This window comes from Vidua chalybeata, chromosome 16 (genome assembly GCF_026979565.1).
Source record: "Vidua chalybeata isolate OUT-0048 chromosome 16, bVidCha1 merged haplotype, whole genome shotgun sequence".
Taxonomy (NCBI): domain Eukaryota; kingdom Metazoa; phylum Chordata; class Aves; order Passeriformes; family Viduidae; genus Vidua; species Vidua chalybeata.
The window spans coordinates 15157857-15172952 of record NC_071545.1 but is presented as its reverse complement, the minus strand read 5'-3'; the positions used below and the strand labels follow the sequence as shown (position 1 = coordinate 15172952).

Sequence of the window (15096 nt, the reverse complement as noted above, 5' to 3'; positions counted from 1 at the left end):
GTGCACGAGGGAACAATCAGAGCAGCGAATTTTACCCGGCACAATGGCTGGGCCCTCAGGGTTTTTCTGCCTTTCTTTTGAAAAGGAAACAGTCTTTTTTCTGGCTTTAACTGCTCGCTGTCTGGAGGCAGAGGAGGAGGGAGCCTTGGTGGGCATCTCCATTCCCAGCTGGTGCTTGGGCATCACCCCCAGTGATGATGGGATTTTCCTCTGCAATCCCACGGGGCGAGCTGAAACCTCTAGGATGTGAAATCTGACTGGAGGCAGGGATGAACGCCAGCCCCGTCCCAAAATGTTTGTGTTGAGATGCCCATCACCCACTGCAGCTGGGGGCAGGGGGGATTTCCAGGGCTGGGAAGGAATTCCAAGGAGGAGCAGCAGCCCTGTGGATGCTGCTGGTGGGGCAGGGTGACAGGGAGCTCCTTCCCAGACTCCGGAGGGGACAAAGGGAATGCTGAGGTGGGCAGAGAGCCTGGAGCTCGGGGGCTCCTGGGAAGGGCTTTGAAGATGAGGAGGTGACCGAGGCGTGTGACAAGGTGGGGCAGGAGGGAAAGGAGAGATGTGGCTGTGGCTGGGAAGCCCTTGAACATTTCTGGATGGGTTTTGGGTCCTGTTCCCACCCCTTGTGACACCAGGTGGGAGCAGCTGAGCCCTGACCGTGTCCCTCTCTCCTCAGGAGCCTGATGCCACGGACCCTGGAGGGACAGATCACCATGGAGAAGACCCCCAGCTACTTTGTCACCAAGGAGGCCCCGCGGCGCATCCACAACATGTCCCGGGACACGAAGCTGATCGTGGTGGTGCGCAACCCCGTCACCCGCGCCATCTCGGACTACACACAGACCCTCTCCAAAAACCCCTCCATCCCCAGCTTCCAGGCCCTGGCCTTCAAAAACCTCAGCACGGGACTGATCGACACGAGCTGGAGCGCGGTCAGGATCGGCATCTACGCCAAGCACCTGGACAACTGGCTGCAGTACTTCCCCCTCTCCAAATTCCTCTTTGTCAGCGGGGAGAGGCTGGTCAGCGACCCCGCCGGGGAGATGGGCCGTGTCCAGGACTTCCTGGGGCTCCAGAGGGTGGTGACAGACAGACATTTCTATTTTAACGAGACCAAGGGCTTTCCCTGCCTGAAGAAGCCGGAGGGGGGGAGCAAACCCCGCTGCCTGGGGAAATCCAAGGGGCGGCCGCACCCCAAAATCGACGGGCAGGTGGTGCAGCGCCTGCGGGAGTTCTACAGACCCTTCAACATGAAGTTTTACCAGATGACAGGGCAGGATTTTGGGTGGGACTGAGCCCATCCCCAGGGCACGCTGCCGGGCTGGCACCTGGGCTGCCAGGCCCTGGGATGCCCGTGGTCATCATTGTCCAGGGATGCCCGTGGTCAGTGTGGTCAAGGGATCCTCATGGTCATCATGGTCAAGGGATCCTCATGGTCATTGTGGTCAAGGGATCCTCATGGTCACTGTGGTCAAGGGATCCTCATGGTCATTGTGGTCAAGGGATGCCCGTGGTCATCATTGTCCAAGGATGCCCATGGTCATTGTGGTCAAGGGATCCTCATGGTCATCATGGTCAAGGGATGCCCGTGGTCAGTGTGGTCAAGGGATCCTCATGGTCACTGTGGTCAAGGGATCCTCATGGTCACTGTGGTCAAGGGATCCTCATGGTCATTGTGGTCAAGGGATGCCCGTGGTCATCATTGTCCAAGGATGCCCATGGTCATTGTGGTCAAGGGATCCTCATGGTCATCATGGTCAAGGGATGCCCGTGGTCAGTGTGGTCAAGGGATCCTCATGGTCAGTGTGGTCCAGAGATGCCCATGGTCATCGTGGCCCAGGGATGCCTGTGACCACCCCACCAGCACCCTCCTCCCTTTGTTCTAATTTATATCGGACCTTTTCTGGCAAGAAACGGACTTTTCTGGAGTAGAGAGAAATATTTAATAAAAGCACAGATGAGCCCTCTCCCCTCCCTGAGCAGATTAAATATTCTTCCATATAAACCTTGCTGATCTCCATGAACTGGGAGCGCTCTGGGCGGGAGGGTGGGTTTGTGTGCCCGGGGATCATGGATCCACCACCCTGAATGAGACCTTTGGAAACCTCTGGGCCACGCAGGCAGAGGGGTTTTGCTGGACCAGATTCTGGGGGTGACACAGTCCCTGGCGGGCAGGGGAGGGCTGGGCAGCAAACCCCAGTCCTGGGAGATGTTTTGGAGGTGGAAAAGAGTCCGTAGGAATTTCCCAGCTGAGCAAAACAACGAACAGCAGCAGTCCTGAATAAATGCCAGGTCCTGGCTTAGGGAGAGTGAGCTGTGGGTCACCTTCCCATGTTCATTGAGTGGCCCAGGAAAATTCCAGCTTCTCCACAATTTACCCATCTCTGCCCTTTCAGTTCAATAATCTCAATAGTTTTTCAAATCTGCAGCCATCGAGGGTCATCACAGGAGGCTGCAGAAATTACTTTAATCTCTATTAACTAGTTTTCCCTTAATTAAAGATGGGGAAAACATTTAATTAACCTCTAAGATCTTATTAGTGACTTGTATTTGTCTCTTTAATGAGCTAATTATGAGTTTTGGAGGGCCCTGAGGCCCTGCATTGTTTGCAAATCTGCTTTGGCTGTGGTTTCTTCCACCATGCAGCACATCCCAAACCTGCATCCCAGAGCTGCCCGTGCTGCTCAGGTGCCTCCTCTCCTCGCTGCTGCTGCTGCCTGGGCACGATCAGGGAAGCAGGTACCACTTCTGGGATGTGCAACGAGCCTCATCCCTTCTCCTCCCAGCTCCGGGGTGGTCTCACACCCACCCCTGGTGTTTCATCCCGCACAGCTCTCCCTGTCCCGGGTCCTGGCACCTCCCTTGTGTCCCTGGAGGTGAGGATCGTCTCCTGTCCCATGCTCCGGGCTGCAGGTGAGGTTGGGCACGTTCCTCTTCGTTCCCAGGACAAGTGACACGTGCAGGGACAGGCTTAAGGTGACGCTGGAGGGAAAAGCAAGCAGCTGCCAGTTTCTGTGTGGAGAGAGGCCATCGAGGTGACAGCCCCCAGGGGCTTTGTGCCCGGCATAAATCGGGATATTGCCAAGGCAGAGGGAGAGGAGATGAAACCAGGACTGGTTGAAATCCCAAAGTCCTCAGGGTGGTGCAGCTGTTCTGGGGTGGGCTCAGCACCCCATGCCCAGTGCGGGGTCCCCTGGCTGTGTCCCCCCAGGCCTGTGACCCCTGGCCATCACCCAAGAGAGGTGGGATGGACTCAGCACCCCCTGCCCCGGCTGTGTCCCCCCAGGCTGTGAGCCCCGGCCACCACCCAGCAGAGGTGGTGTCAGGAACGGGACATCACTCCCGGCACTAGAAGTGATTTCAGCATTTATTATAACAAAAAGAAAGGGCTAAAGCAAAGGGCCCACGGGCTGAGCAGGAGCGTTGCCCTCGAGGATGCTGCGGTGCCAGCAATGTCCCTGACGTTCCAGGTGGAGCAGCACAAGTTCAGTGGGTCACATGCCCCTTTTTATCCTGTTTTTTGTCCCTTTGGATCGGTTTCTGTTTGGATCCTTCATTTGCATGAAGGTTTAAGGTGCTTGATTGGCCCATGACAGTTCTGTCCAGGCTGGCTCGTTTTGCTGGGGGGTGGTGCACTTTACCTAGGTGTAAAACAGAATCACAGGATCACAGAATAATGAGGATGGAAGAGACCTCCAAGATCATCCAGTCCAACCTGTGCCCTAACACCTCAACTAGACTATAGCACCAAGTGCCACGTCCAGTCTTTTTTTAAACACATCCAGAGATGGTGATTCCACCACCTCCCTGGGAAGACAATTCCAGTGCTTTATTATTCCTCTGGTGAAGAATTTTTTCCTAATATCCATCCTGTGCCTTCCCTGACGTAGCTTGAGGCTGTGTCCTCTTGTTCTGTCAGCGCTGCCCGGTGGAAGAGACCGACCCCACCTGTCTGCACCTCCCTTCAGGGAGTTGTGGAGAGCAATGAGGTCACCTCTGAGCCTCCTCTTCTCCAGGCTGAACAACCCCAGCTCCCTCAAACGTTCCTCACAGGGATTGTGTTCCCAGCCCCTCTCCAGCCTCGTTGCCTCCTCTGGATGCGCTCGAGCATCCCAACGTCCTTCCCAACCTGAGGGGCCAGAGCTGGGCACGGCACTCGAGGTGTGCCCTCAGCAGTGCTGAGTACAGGGGGACAGTGACCTCCCTGCTCCTGCTGGCCACACCATTCCTCATCCAGGCCAGGAGCCGTTGGCCTTTTTGGCCACCAGGGCACGCTGCTGGCTCACGTCCAGCCGGCTGTCGACCAGCCCCCCCAGTACGTAGAGAACCGTATTTGTGACAGCCACCCCTTTAAACCCCTTTGGCCATAACCAAACTAACAGCACACGCTTAACAACTCTCAACTATTTTACAACAGTTTCTAACCTATTTTTAACAGTGGGATGGACTCAGCACCCCCTGCCCCGGCTGTGTCCCCCCCAGGCTGTGACCCCCGGCCGCCGCCCCGCCGGGGGTGGGATGTCGGAGCGGCTGGAGCCCCTTGTCAGCCTCGCTGGCAGCTCCGCATGATGGACTGCGCTCTGCTTGTTTAGGTTTTGTTTCAAGCGACGACATTCGACCAAATTATTCTCCGCGAAGGGCTTTAAAGTTTCCCAAGTGCCTGTGAAAGCCTGGAAACGCTGATAGTGATCCTATTTCTCAGCTGAGTGACTGCATTCAGCCCCAGCCATATTGATATGCAAAACGTTAAGGGCCGCGGCTCTAAAGATGGTTTCTGTCTGCCCTGTGAAAGGGAACCATACTTTTTTAAAGCCCGGCCCTTTCTAAAGCCGCACAATACCATATAGACTATGCCATTTAAAGCATCTGAAGCGACCCAAAATGTATTGAAAGCTCGCTTTGCAGACTCATTAAGACTACTCAATGCGCTCTGGCAAATACCGTGCCAGGGCTGACCGCACGGATTAAGACTTTTGAAGTGTTACACAAACCCCCTGCTTAAACTAATTGCTGCCCCGCAGCTCACGAGGTCAAGTATTTGTATTCATTGCCTCCGAGAGGAGCCACTTACGGCTCTGTCCAGGTGAAGTCTGCACTTCATTAGATCAAGACAATAAAAGCAGCTTTGGTAGGAAGGGGATGAAATCTCCCGGCTCCTGCTCTGAGCCAAGCACAGGCTTAAGTCCACCTCGGCGGAGTTTGTGGTGTTTTCAAGAGCTCCAGTGGAGCGATGTGCTTCCCAAAAAAAGTGTTTCACTGGGGACGGTGGCAGCAGCCTTGTCCCGCTTGTGCTGTCGTGGAGGGTTCGGCTTGAGCAGAGATTCCTTGGAATTCCGAGTGCTCACTGAGCACTTCTCCACTGGGACGTTTCATTCTCCAGGGTCATGGAATCCTGGAATGGTTTGTGTTGGAGGGACCCTAAAGCCCACCCTGTGCCACCCCTGCCATGGCAGGGACACCTTCCACTGTCCCAGGGTGCTCCAAGCCTTGTCCAACCTGGCCTGGGACATTGCAGGGATCCAGGGGCAGCCCCAGCTTCTCCGGGAGGAATTGCTCTGAAACTCCCACAGAGGCTCAGGGACAGGTGTCACTGCTGGATCTCCCTGCTCAAAACCTCTGGGAATAAAAGTTATAATGAGAAGATGCTGAGCTGTGCTGGTGTTTTCTGGGACAGAAGGAGTTGGGGCAGCTGCTTGCTCAGGGGATGATGGCAAAAACCCCGTGCTCGTGGAGCTGCAAAAACGTCTCTGGAGCACCAGGTTAATTGGGGAAGTGCCAGAACAAGAGGATGATGAAGATCCAGCTTTGCAGCCAAGTATGAAATGAAGTTTTCATCCCTGTCTCAGTAAACCAAAGTTTCCATTTCTAGACCCAATTTTGTTTTGAAAATCCAGCTATCCAAAGTTTTGTGGTTCCTGTGCTCTGGGCCTCCCTCTCCATTCCACTCGATGAGCCAGGAAGAGCAGGGCTGGAAGAGCATTCCAAAAGTTTTTATTTGCTCCTTTTTCTGTTATACCAGATTTAGGAGGACAGAAGGGAAAGAACAAAAATAGGGAAGAAAGAAAGAAAAAAAAAAAAAAGCTCCAAAAGCAAGAAGTTAAAACTTCCCTGCTTTTGCGTGGGTCTGGAGATGAGGAGAGCAGCAGGGCTGATTTTCAGGCCCACATTTCATCTTGTAACAGGGAAACTCCTGCTCTCCCCTGGAAATGCCCATCAATTCCCATTCCCACACCACATTGCCCAGATGAGGCTGGTGCTGCCAGGCACCTGTGGGCTATAAAAGCTGTGAGGGGGCCCTGGGGCCTCCCTGCAGGATTTCTCCTGGCTCTGCAGGGTGCAGAGGCTGTCCTGGCTCAGGGAGCAGGAGCTGGCACTGCCTGGTAAATGGGGGGTGCTGCCAGGGGTGTTGGGCATCCTTCCTGCTGCTTTTGGGGGCTGCAGCAGCGTGGCTGTGTGCAGCCATCACGTGCAAATGCCACATTTCTGCTCTGATTTGAGAGAGCAAGGCATTGCCTCGCTTAGTGAATTTCTATCACTCGAGAGAACAAATTGATGCCTTTCTGGCAGGATTCCCCCCAGGCCCTAACTGTGAACCCTCATGGCTGTGGGGTGGATGGGGCACTGCCACCACTGCTCCTCTCCCAGGGAATGGGCACACATGGAATGGGCAGGAGGAGGGGCACGGCTGGAGCCTTTGGGGCTGGCTCATGGTGATGCCACAGGAGAGAATAGAGCTGAAAGGGCTGATCCAGCCCCATTTTTTTCCCAGTTTATGTGGCTGGGAATGCTGGTGCAGATCACTAAGCTAGTGAGGGGAAGGGTCAGGCTGGCACAGCCAGCTCTGTGCCAGCACTGCCATCCAGGCTGGCAGCCACACCTGGAAATCAACAGTGAGGGAATTTCCCCCTTTTTTCCCCTTTTACTCTGAGTTTAAACTTCCATCTGAGGGCTGATTGCTGAAGACCCCCCCCTGGCAGCTGCAGCACGCTGCTGGCAGATGCCAGAGGGAAGGAAAGTGTGAGGGATGGAGGGCAGCGGGAGAGAGGCCGGGAAACTGGGAAACACTCCTGGTGGGGATGGGAAAGGGGCCTGTGCAACAGTCAGCCTTTAATTAAGGGTCTTTAAAGAGCTTTCCCAGCTGGTTAACATTGCCTTGCCATACTGGAGTGGTTTAGAAGCAATGCTCCTTTGGAGTGATTCCCTTCCTGTCAGCCCTGTGTGTGTGTGAGGAGTCCTGGTCCCTCACCCCTCCGGAAAAATGGCACAGAGAAAAATGAGTCCATGCCTGGCTGGAGAGGACAAGGAGAGCCCTCCACCCTCCCAGGGAGAAGCTCTGTTTTCTCTGCTGCTTGCTACACCCAAATGTCTTTAAAGCAGCTCAGCAGCTGGAGGGGGGTGTGTGCCAGTGGCACCACCTGGGGCTGGAGGGCACAGCGTGTGCCACCCAGCACGGGGCACAGCGTGTGCCACCCAGCACGGGGCACAGCGTGTGCCACCCAGCACCCAAAGGCTGGTTTGGGAATGCCTGAGCCAGCCCTGGGGTGGACACTGGTGACAGGAGCCAGCCCTGAGGGCAAAGCTCCACCTGAAGTGCAGGAGCCCTGTGGGGTGCTGGGGGTGCCATGGGGCACCCAGACCTCCCTGGAGCTGCTGCCTCTGTCCTGCTTCTCCTGCTGCAATGAAGCTGCAGAAAGGAGCTCTGGAGTGACAGCACTGCCCTCCTGCCAGCTGGGGCCAGGCTTTGCCGTGCACATAAACCTGCTGAAACTTCCTGGGGATTTATTCCATCCCTTTGGGCTTTGTCTGCTCATCCCAATCCTCCCAGAGCCTTTCCTTCCTGCAGCCCACGCTGGAACTGCCCTGTACAAAATCCTCTTGGGGGCAAGAGCAGAGCTGCCCATGGGCTGTGAGAGTGGGCTGGGGACTCTGGGGTCCTGTCCCTGTTTCAGCAGGAGGTTTGTGGGTGCCTGAAACTCCTGCTGAGGTTCCAGCCTCCAGCTGCATTTGCAGAGCAGGTGGTGATGCAAAGCCAGCTGCAAGTGTGCGGAGAGTGTTTTGCTCCCCCTTTTCCAGAAAAGCATCCCCTGGCCACTGGAGCAGGGAGCATTCCCTGCAGTTTGCTCTCCTGCTCCCTTCATCCAAGCTGGGGCTGAGGGATGCACAGCTGAGCACCCTCCTCCTCCTCTCCTCATCCTCTGCGTGTCCCTGCCTCACCACAGCATTCCTAGCTTGAGGTTCCCCACTCTGTCAGCTCCAAGGACACGGATATTGCTGGGGCTCCCTCTGCTCCCACAGCCTGCTTTTATCTCTGGAAAAAAAAAAATCCTAATAAAAGCCAAAAGGCAACTTTAATAGTGTAATATTAGAGAGGGCTGGGAGGGAAAGGCTCCTGCCTGGGGCCATGGCACAGCTGGGGTCCCAAGCACGGATCCACGCTTCCATTTAGGGATGCATGGTGAAAATGGGGGGAAAACCAAATTAAATCAATGTTTGCTAGGCTTGGCTGTGCTCAGGCAGGGGAGGACAGGGAGGGGGAGCCAAGGCTGAGCCTCCTGTTACCTTTAGGACAGGTATTGGGGTTATTCTGAGGGAAGCCCAGCTGTGAACCTGCCTGTGGAAGGTGAGATCCTGGAGCAGCCTGCCCAGGGATGGGCATCCCTCAGCAAGGGGCACAAGCAGGCAGCAAAGTCCAGGCACAGGCTGAAGTAACCAGTGGAAAACATTCCAAGTCCGGAGAGGCTTCGCAATAATTTCCACATTCCGTAATTTTTCTCAGGAGGGGAAGAGAGGCAAGCCTGGAATAATTACCCACACAAGCAGCCATTGAAGCGTTCTGTGCTGTGAGTACTGATCACTTACTGTACTTAACAAGACAATTTTGGCTCTCGGCGCATAAAAGCAAGCAGTGATTAAAGCTCTTGTTTGCAGGATCCATGAGCCAAAGCACAAAAGTCTGTTGCTAGATCCAAATGTGGACTTGGCAAGCGGCTCCTGCGCGGGGAGTGAGCCAAGGTGGAGTGGCTGTGCTGGGATCCGTGGGGCTGGGGAGTGCTGCAGTGCTGCTCCCCCATCCTGCCAGCTCCAGCTGTGTGGGGTGACTTGTGCTCCCAGCCCCGGGGCTGAGCTGGGATGTGCTGCAGGGACTGGAACCCTTTGGAGCAGGTGCTGAGCTGGACATGGGGTCAGTGGGTGTCTGCTGCTGTCTCCCTGTGGAGCAAGAGAAGGTAAAAGGCCCTGGTGTGTGCAGGCAGTGCTGCAAAGTGAGGGGCTTGGCTGGAGCAGAGCCTCTGGCACCTCATGCTGCCCGGATTTGGGAATCCCAGCCTGGGGATTCTGGGTTTCCAGGGTGTCTCAGACTCTCAGCTAAACTGAAGGAGCTGTTCCCTGCTGAGAAGCCCTCGGGATATCAGGATTGCCCACGGGTAAAAGTGCTGAAAGTGTCCTTTGTGCCGTGCTAGGCACCACCCTGCTGGGAAATGCTGCTCTGAGATGAACTGGGACCAGCAGGGCCAGAGCTCCCAGCAGCACTGGGGGGGTGTTACTGCAGCATCTGTCAGGATCCCTGGTCAGGAGCCTTCTCCCAGCCTGGCTTCGTGGCTGACACATGAGTTTGATGCCCTCTGGGCAGTGATATTTTGGCAGCAAAGCCCAGAGGAGCTGGCTGCGAGTTCCAGTCAGTCCCACAGGTACCCTGTGGTGCTGAGCTCTCCCCTAAACCCGGGCACTGGTGCCCTGCAGGGATGGGCAGCCCTGAGACACCCAGGGCAGGGTTTGCTGCAGCACAGCCCTGTCTGAGGGGCTTTATTTTACCCTGAGGGTATTCTTGCTGTCGATGTCAGTGGTGCAATGCCTGGTGTGAGTGTCCCAGGATGGAATCCGAGTGTTGATGTCCCTTCATGGCTCTGCACTGGGCTGCTGGGAGAGCTGGTGCTGGTGGGATGAGCTCTGCCTGGGGTGCTGCAGCACTGCTGGGGGCACAGGGAGATGGGAATGAGCTGGAGCCAGGACAGGTTGGCATAAATCAGTTTAGTTCAGAGCAGCTGTGTGATTGAGATCAGGTCAAGATCTGGTTCAGATCTTCCTCTGTGCTTGTTAAGCTCCTGTCCATGAGGACAGTGTGGGTTCACCTCGGAGGGAAGATAAATGAGTCCCAGTGTAGCAGCACTAAATCTGTTTGGCCTTGTGCTGGGCTTTCCAGGACAGGGAAAAGCATCCAGGGAAATCCTTGGGACGGCTGAGCTCTGTATGGAAGCAGCATGTAGAGTCCCCTCTGGCCTTTCCCCTGGAAAAAAAGCCAGAATTCAGATGCTGAATAAATTCCACAGGCATTACCTATGCTAAATGAGCAAGTGCTTACACAGAGATGTTACTGCTGCCTTCTCCCCAAGCATCAACCCAAGTCAGGTCCTTGCAGAGAGCTTTATTTCAAGCAGTGACCTCCTGGCTGTCCTGGAGCACTGAGGCTGCTGTGGAGGTCCAGCTCCTGGTGTGGCTGTGTCCCTTGGGTGCCTCTGCTCCAGCTTGGATGCAGGTGAGCAGTTGCTTTCTGTTAAAATCCTCCTGGCAGGAACTGGGAGCATGCCATGGTGGGCAAAGGTGTCCTGAGGGATGTCCCTGCAGCACTGGCCATCCTGCCAGCCCAGGGCACAGCTGCCACCAGGACCCACCCGGGAGCTGCACTTGGCTTTCTTGGCTTCATTTGAGATGGAAAAGAGCATTCCTGGGGCAGATCTGGCAGCGCTGGAAGGGCCCTGGCAGATGGGCAGCCTTCATCCATGGCCCTGCTCTCTTGGATGAGTTGTGCTTGTTGGAATTATTTACTGCATTGGTCGATAAACACTCTGGGCACTGGGCTGTATTTCATGAACACCACACTCTCCATGTGCCTGCTGTTATATTTCAAGAGCATAAATAACAGTGGGGCAGCAGCAGAAATTAAAACCAAACACACAGAAGGATTTACTCCCAGAATTTTTCAACACAGAAAGGAAGGAAAAAAACACCCCTGGGCTGTGCCCCTCACTTAAACCTTGCTCCCGCCTTTCCTGGGGTGCCTGTGCCTCTGGCTTTGCTCCTGCCTCCAGCTGAGGGGATTTTGGCTGTTTCTGGGAAGCCACCTGCTTTGCCCACATCCCCTCGTGTGTGGGGACACGGTCCCAGGCTGGCTGGTGCCACGTGCCGTTCGAGAGCCCCCCTTGGCACATCCCGCCTGCCATCGCGGTGCCACCCCGGTGTTTGTGTTCCTAGCGAGGAGGAGGAGAACATCCAGCAGCATGTGCTGCAGTCTCCAGGTTGTTTGTTTTCCTTTAAAATGCAATAGAGAGCTAATTAGATGAAAACAAACCCTCCTGAAGAGCGGGGTTACTCGGAGCAGGCAGCCAGGGCTCTGTTGCCTCCCCTCTGGTAGCGTTTAAGCGTTTCCCCCGCATGGGTGACGCAGCCGTTCCTCATAAATCAGCGGAGGTAGGAGCACATTTGCTCCCCTGGCTTTGAAGAGGCGTCAGATCTCCGAACAGAGGCTTCTTGCTGGGTGATCCTCTAGGGCTGGTTCTCATTTCCTTGTAGGAGGTGGGTCTGGAGCCCATTTTGTGCATTTGGGAAGGCTGGCAGGGGGGGAAGGGGGAGGCAAACGAATGACTTTGCTTCGTTGACAAAAAAAAATTTAAAAAAGCTCAACACCATGAGCACTGTGCTCCATTAACGTCCCACTGACACAATTATTCACCAGGAAAACGCAGATATGGATTTGGCAGGAACTGCACGTGCCATGGCAGGGCTGAGGCTGAAGGGATCCATAAACTGAAAGTGGGCTCCCTGCTAGCCTGGGGTTGAGTGTGAGCCTGCCTGGGCTAAGGCCACACCACTTGAGGCACCGCTGTGGCTTTCACCCCTCTGCTGTCACTGCTGGCTTTGCCGTGTGCCCAGAGCCATCGCGGGGTGGCACTGAGGGCTGTGCTGCTCTTGGTCCTTGGGAAGGGCCTCTGGCAGTCAGCCTTTGGTGGAGCCACGTCCCAGGGCATGGGGATGAATGGGGGTACTGGGAAGGGCAGCTCCCGTGGCCAAGGAATTGCATCTTGTGCATTTTAATAGATGAAAAACTGCCAAGGTGAGGCATTGAGTGCCCCAAAAATGGAGGCTTCCTGTTCACTTCTGCCCAGTCTTTATGCCTTGAAGAGAAGGTGTTGATGTACACCAGTGGCACAAGGCATCCATTGCTGTGCCAGCCATCCTCATATCCCTCCCAAATCTCTCCTGTGCCTCTGTTATCTGGGAAGGGCTCAGAGACGTGTCCCTGAAGAAACTTCAGCTCTGTGTTAGGGCCACCTTGCTTTAAAATGAGGCATTTTCATCACCTCTGTGTCAGCCTCTGGGTGTGCCTGGGCTCTGAGGAGCTGGACACCCTCTGGATGTGGCCTGGCAGGCACTTCCACCTGGGAATGACCCAGCTGCTGCCCCGGGGGAGCGTGGCTGCCTGCAGCCAGAACCTCTGCGCTCATCCCGGCAGTGAGAAACTGCCGGCAGGAATTTTCAGGAATTCATCTGGCAGGTTTGGAAAGGTAAGGGCAATGCGAAGGTGGAGCTGGAACATTTCTGCTGCGCTTGGGCCCTTTGCAGCGAGAGGAGCTGGCAGCAGGAGAGCTGCTGAGTGAGGAGCCGGCGCTGCCATATGGAGCTGCTCGCTCACGGAAAGCTCAGCCAGGGCTTGGCAGCCCCGCCACACAGAGCCCTGGGTGGGAATAAATGTTACTCCTCGGTGTTACTCGGGGTTGCAGGATCCCGCTGCAGGCAGAAAGAGCCGAGATTTGGCCCCGCTTCAGCAGGGCTGAGCTGGGGGAGCAGCGCTCGAGTGACTCCCCAGCAGAAATCTTGTGCTGAAACTCGCTCTCTGCTGGGTGTGAGCTTTCATCTGGCTTGGCTTTTGTGCCTTGGATCACCCTTGGCCTTCCCAGTGGAGGCGGCCTCCTGTGCTCCATCGAGTCTGTCTGAGGCAGGAGGTTTGTGGAGGGGATTTGGGATCTGCTGAGGAAGGTGGCAATGGGGAGGCTGAAACAGGCTGGCAGGGCTGTGTGTTATTTCTGGTGATAAGAGCAGGGAAGGGGGAGGAAGTAACTCACTGGAATTGGAATACTGGGCATTTCAGAATGGTAAAGTAAAAAAAGCCCAACCAAAACTGATTTTAAGCAGAAAAAGTCTGTGGGAGTTTGTAGTCTCAAGGTCCTACAGAATCTGAGCATGGGAGATGAGATGAGGAAAGCACGTGGTGCAGGGCTGTGAGATGGGAGATGCATTGGAAGGCAATCAGACCTGAAGTCTGCAAGTCCCAAACCCACCCCCTGCATCCCAGCCCTTCCCTGCTGCCTCTTTCAAACCATGGGTTTGTGGCTGCCCCTGGATCCCTGGAAATGTCCCAGGCCAGGCTGGACAGGGCTTGGAGCAGCCTGGGATAGTGGAAGGTGACCCTGCCCATGGTAGGAGGGCTGGGACTTTGTGAGCTTTAAGATCCCTTCCAACCCAACCCATTCCAGGATTTACCCATGAGATGGGATCCTGACCTGTTCAGGGTTTTCACCTGCATGGCACTGGCTGCTCCTCTGCTCCTGCCCTGATCCCTAATCGAGCTCGAGCTGCAGTGGAGCTCCATCAGGGACACATTTGGCCTCCAGCCTCCTCACACAAGGCCAGTTCCCCCTTTCCTCCCACAAACAGGGAGTTCAGTGCATCAGGGAGCCCCTGACCCAGGACAGCGACCATAGAGGAGAGCTCCAGAAAGGAAACGCTAATTGAGAGCAAGACAAGAGCAAATCCAAAAGAACAGAGGAAACCCTTGTTAGATCAGGGCCGAGCCAGTGGGTCTGGAGGTAGTTAGAGCTGCACAGAGCACAGCAGTCTGTAATATTTTATTCCAGGGATATATATTTCCGGGACAAGTTGTTAGATTGACCTCTAGTGTTCATTTTCTTAAGGGAGAGCTCTGTGATCCAGTCCTGGTTTGATCAAGACTCGTACCTTTGCACTTTGAACAGGCTTTGAGGGGAGGTTTTGTTTTTCTAATGGATAAACCCTCCAAATGTCAGTGTGGGTCTGCAGGAGTTTTCTAATGAGCTGCCTGACAGGCAGCCAGGAGGGCTGTGGAAATGTTGACACACGATTCCCTCGGAAGGGCTGGATGCAGTCCTGGCTCTCGGAGGCGGTGGGAGCCCTGCCACCACCAGGCCGGGGCCAAACGCTCAGCCAGGAGATCAAAGGTGGATTTGTGCTGGAAAGTTTAGCTTGGATGGGCCCTTTGGATTTCTCTGGTGTTCCCTTCACTGGATTCTGTGGTGAGGGGAAAAATTTGATTTATTCTAAGATCCCAGTTTTCTTTTACGGCCACCCCCATATGTCCTTGGGAATTATATCCTAAGGTTTCCTCCTTGTGAACTGCAGGGATCAAGTTTTAGGCTTGGTTGGAAACTGGAGCAACTGGAGGTTGGAAGGGTTTTTCCCAGTATTGTCACTGGGAGATGCTCATCCCGTGTGTCCTAATTGGTACTGCTCAGTCTCATGTGTCTCCAGCTGAAATCCAGATATAATTTGGGTTTGATTTCATGGATTTGAATGGCTGGAAGTGTCTGAATAGCAGCCAACAATGCTAAAAATCTTCTTTTCTTCCCCCCTCAACGCATTCTTCCTCTGTGTCAGGGAGCTGTCACTACAACTATTTTTAATTGTTGTGTGTTTTAATTCATGATGTTTTGTTGGAAAATATTCATCACTTGTTTGCTCAGAGAGGGAGGAGGAAATTCTGGTCTTGGGGAAAGTGATGAAAATCCAAGTCATTTCACTGAGCTCACATTATTTTGGAATTATGTGCAGGAAAAGTTATTCTCTAATAGCCTGAAGGCTCTTAAAAGAAGAATTTTGAATTTCTATAGTCTCAGTCAAGTTCAACAGCAGACTGAGGGCTTTAAATCTTGGGCAATCAAAGCCTGAGCTTCAAAATAGGGAGAAAATTGAAGAAAAAAAGCTTTGTGTCAGTGCTTTTAAGCAGTGAGTTCCTATATGGGCATCTTATTCTGCCTTTTTGGTAGGGAAACTACACAGGTTAGTTCTGGG

General features: G+C 54.5%; 1 protein-coding gene across 1 annotated transcript in view; it reads left to right on the top strand.

Annotated features, from left to right (window-relative positions):
- HS3ST6 (heparan sulfate-glucosamine 3-sulfotransferase 6) overlaps nucleotides 1-2005 on the top strand; it is a 38188-nt gene extending 36183 nt beyond the window's left edge. Inside the window, exon 2 of the mRNA XM_053957707.1 lies at nucleotides 677-2005. Within this exon, the coding sequence (XP_053813682.1) occupies nucleotides 677-1295 (619 nt within the window). The 3' untranslated portion in view covers nucleotides 1296-2005. The remainder of the gene's footprint in view (nucleotides 1-676) is intronic.
- Nucleotides 2006-15096: the final 13091 nt, after the last annotated feature.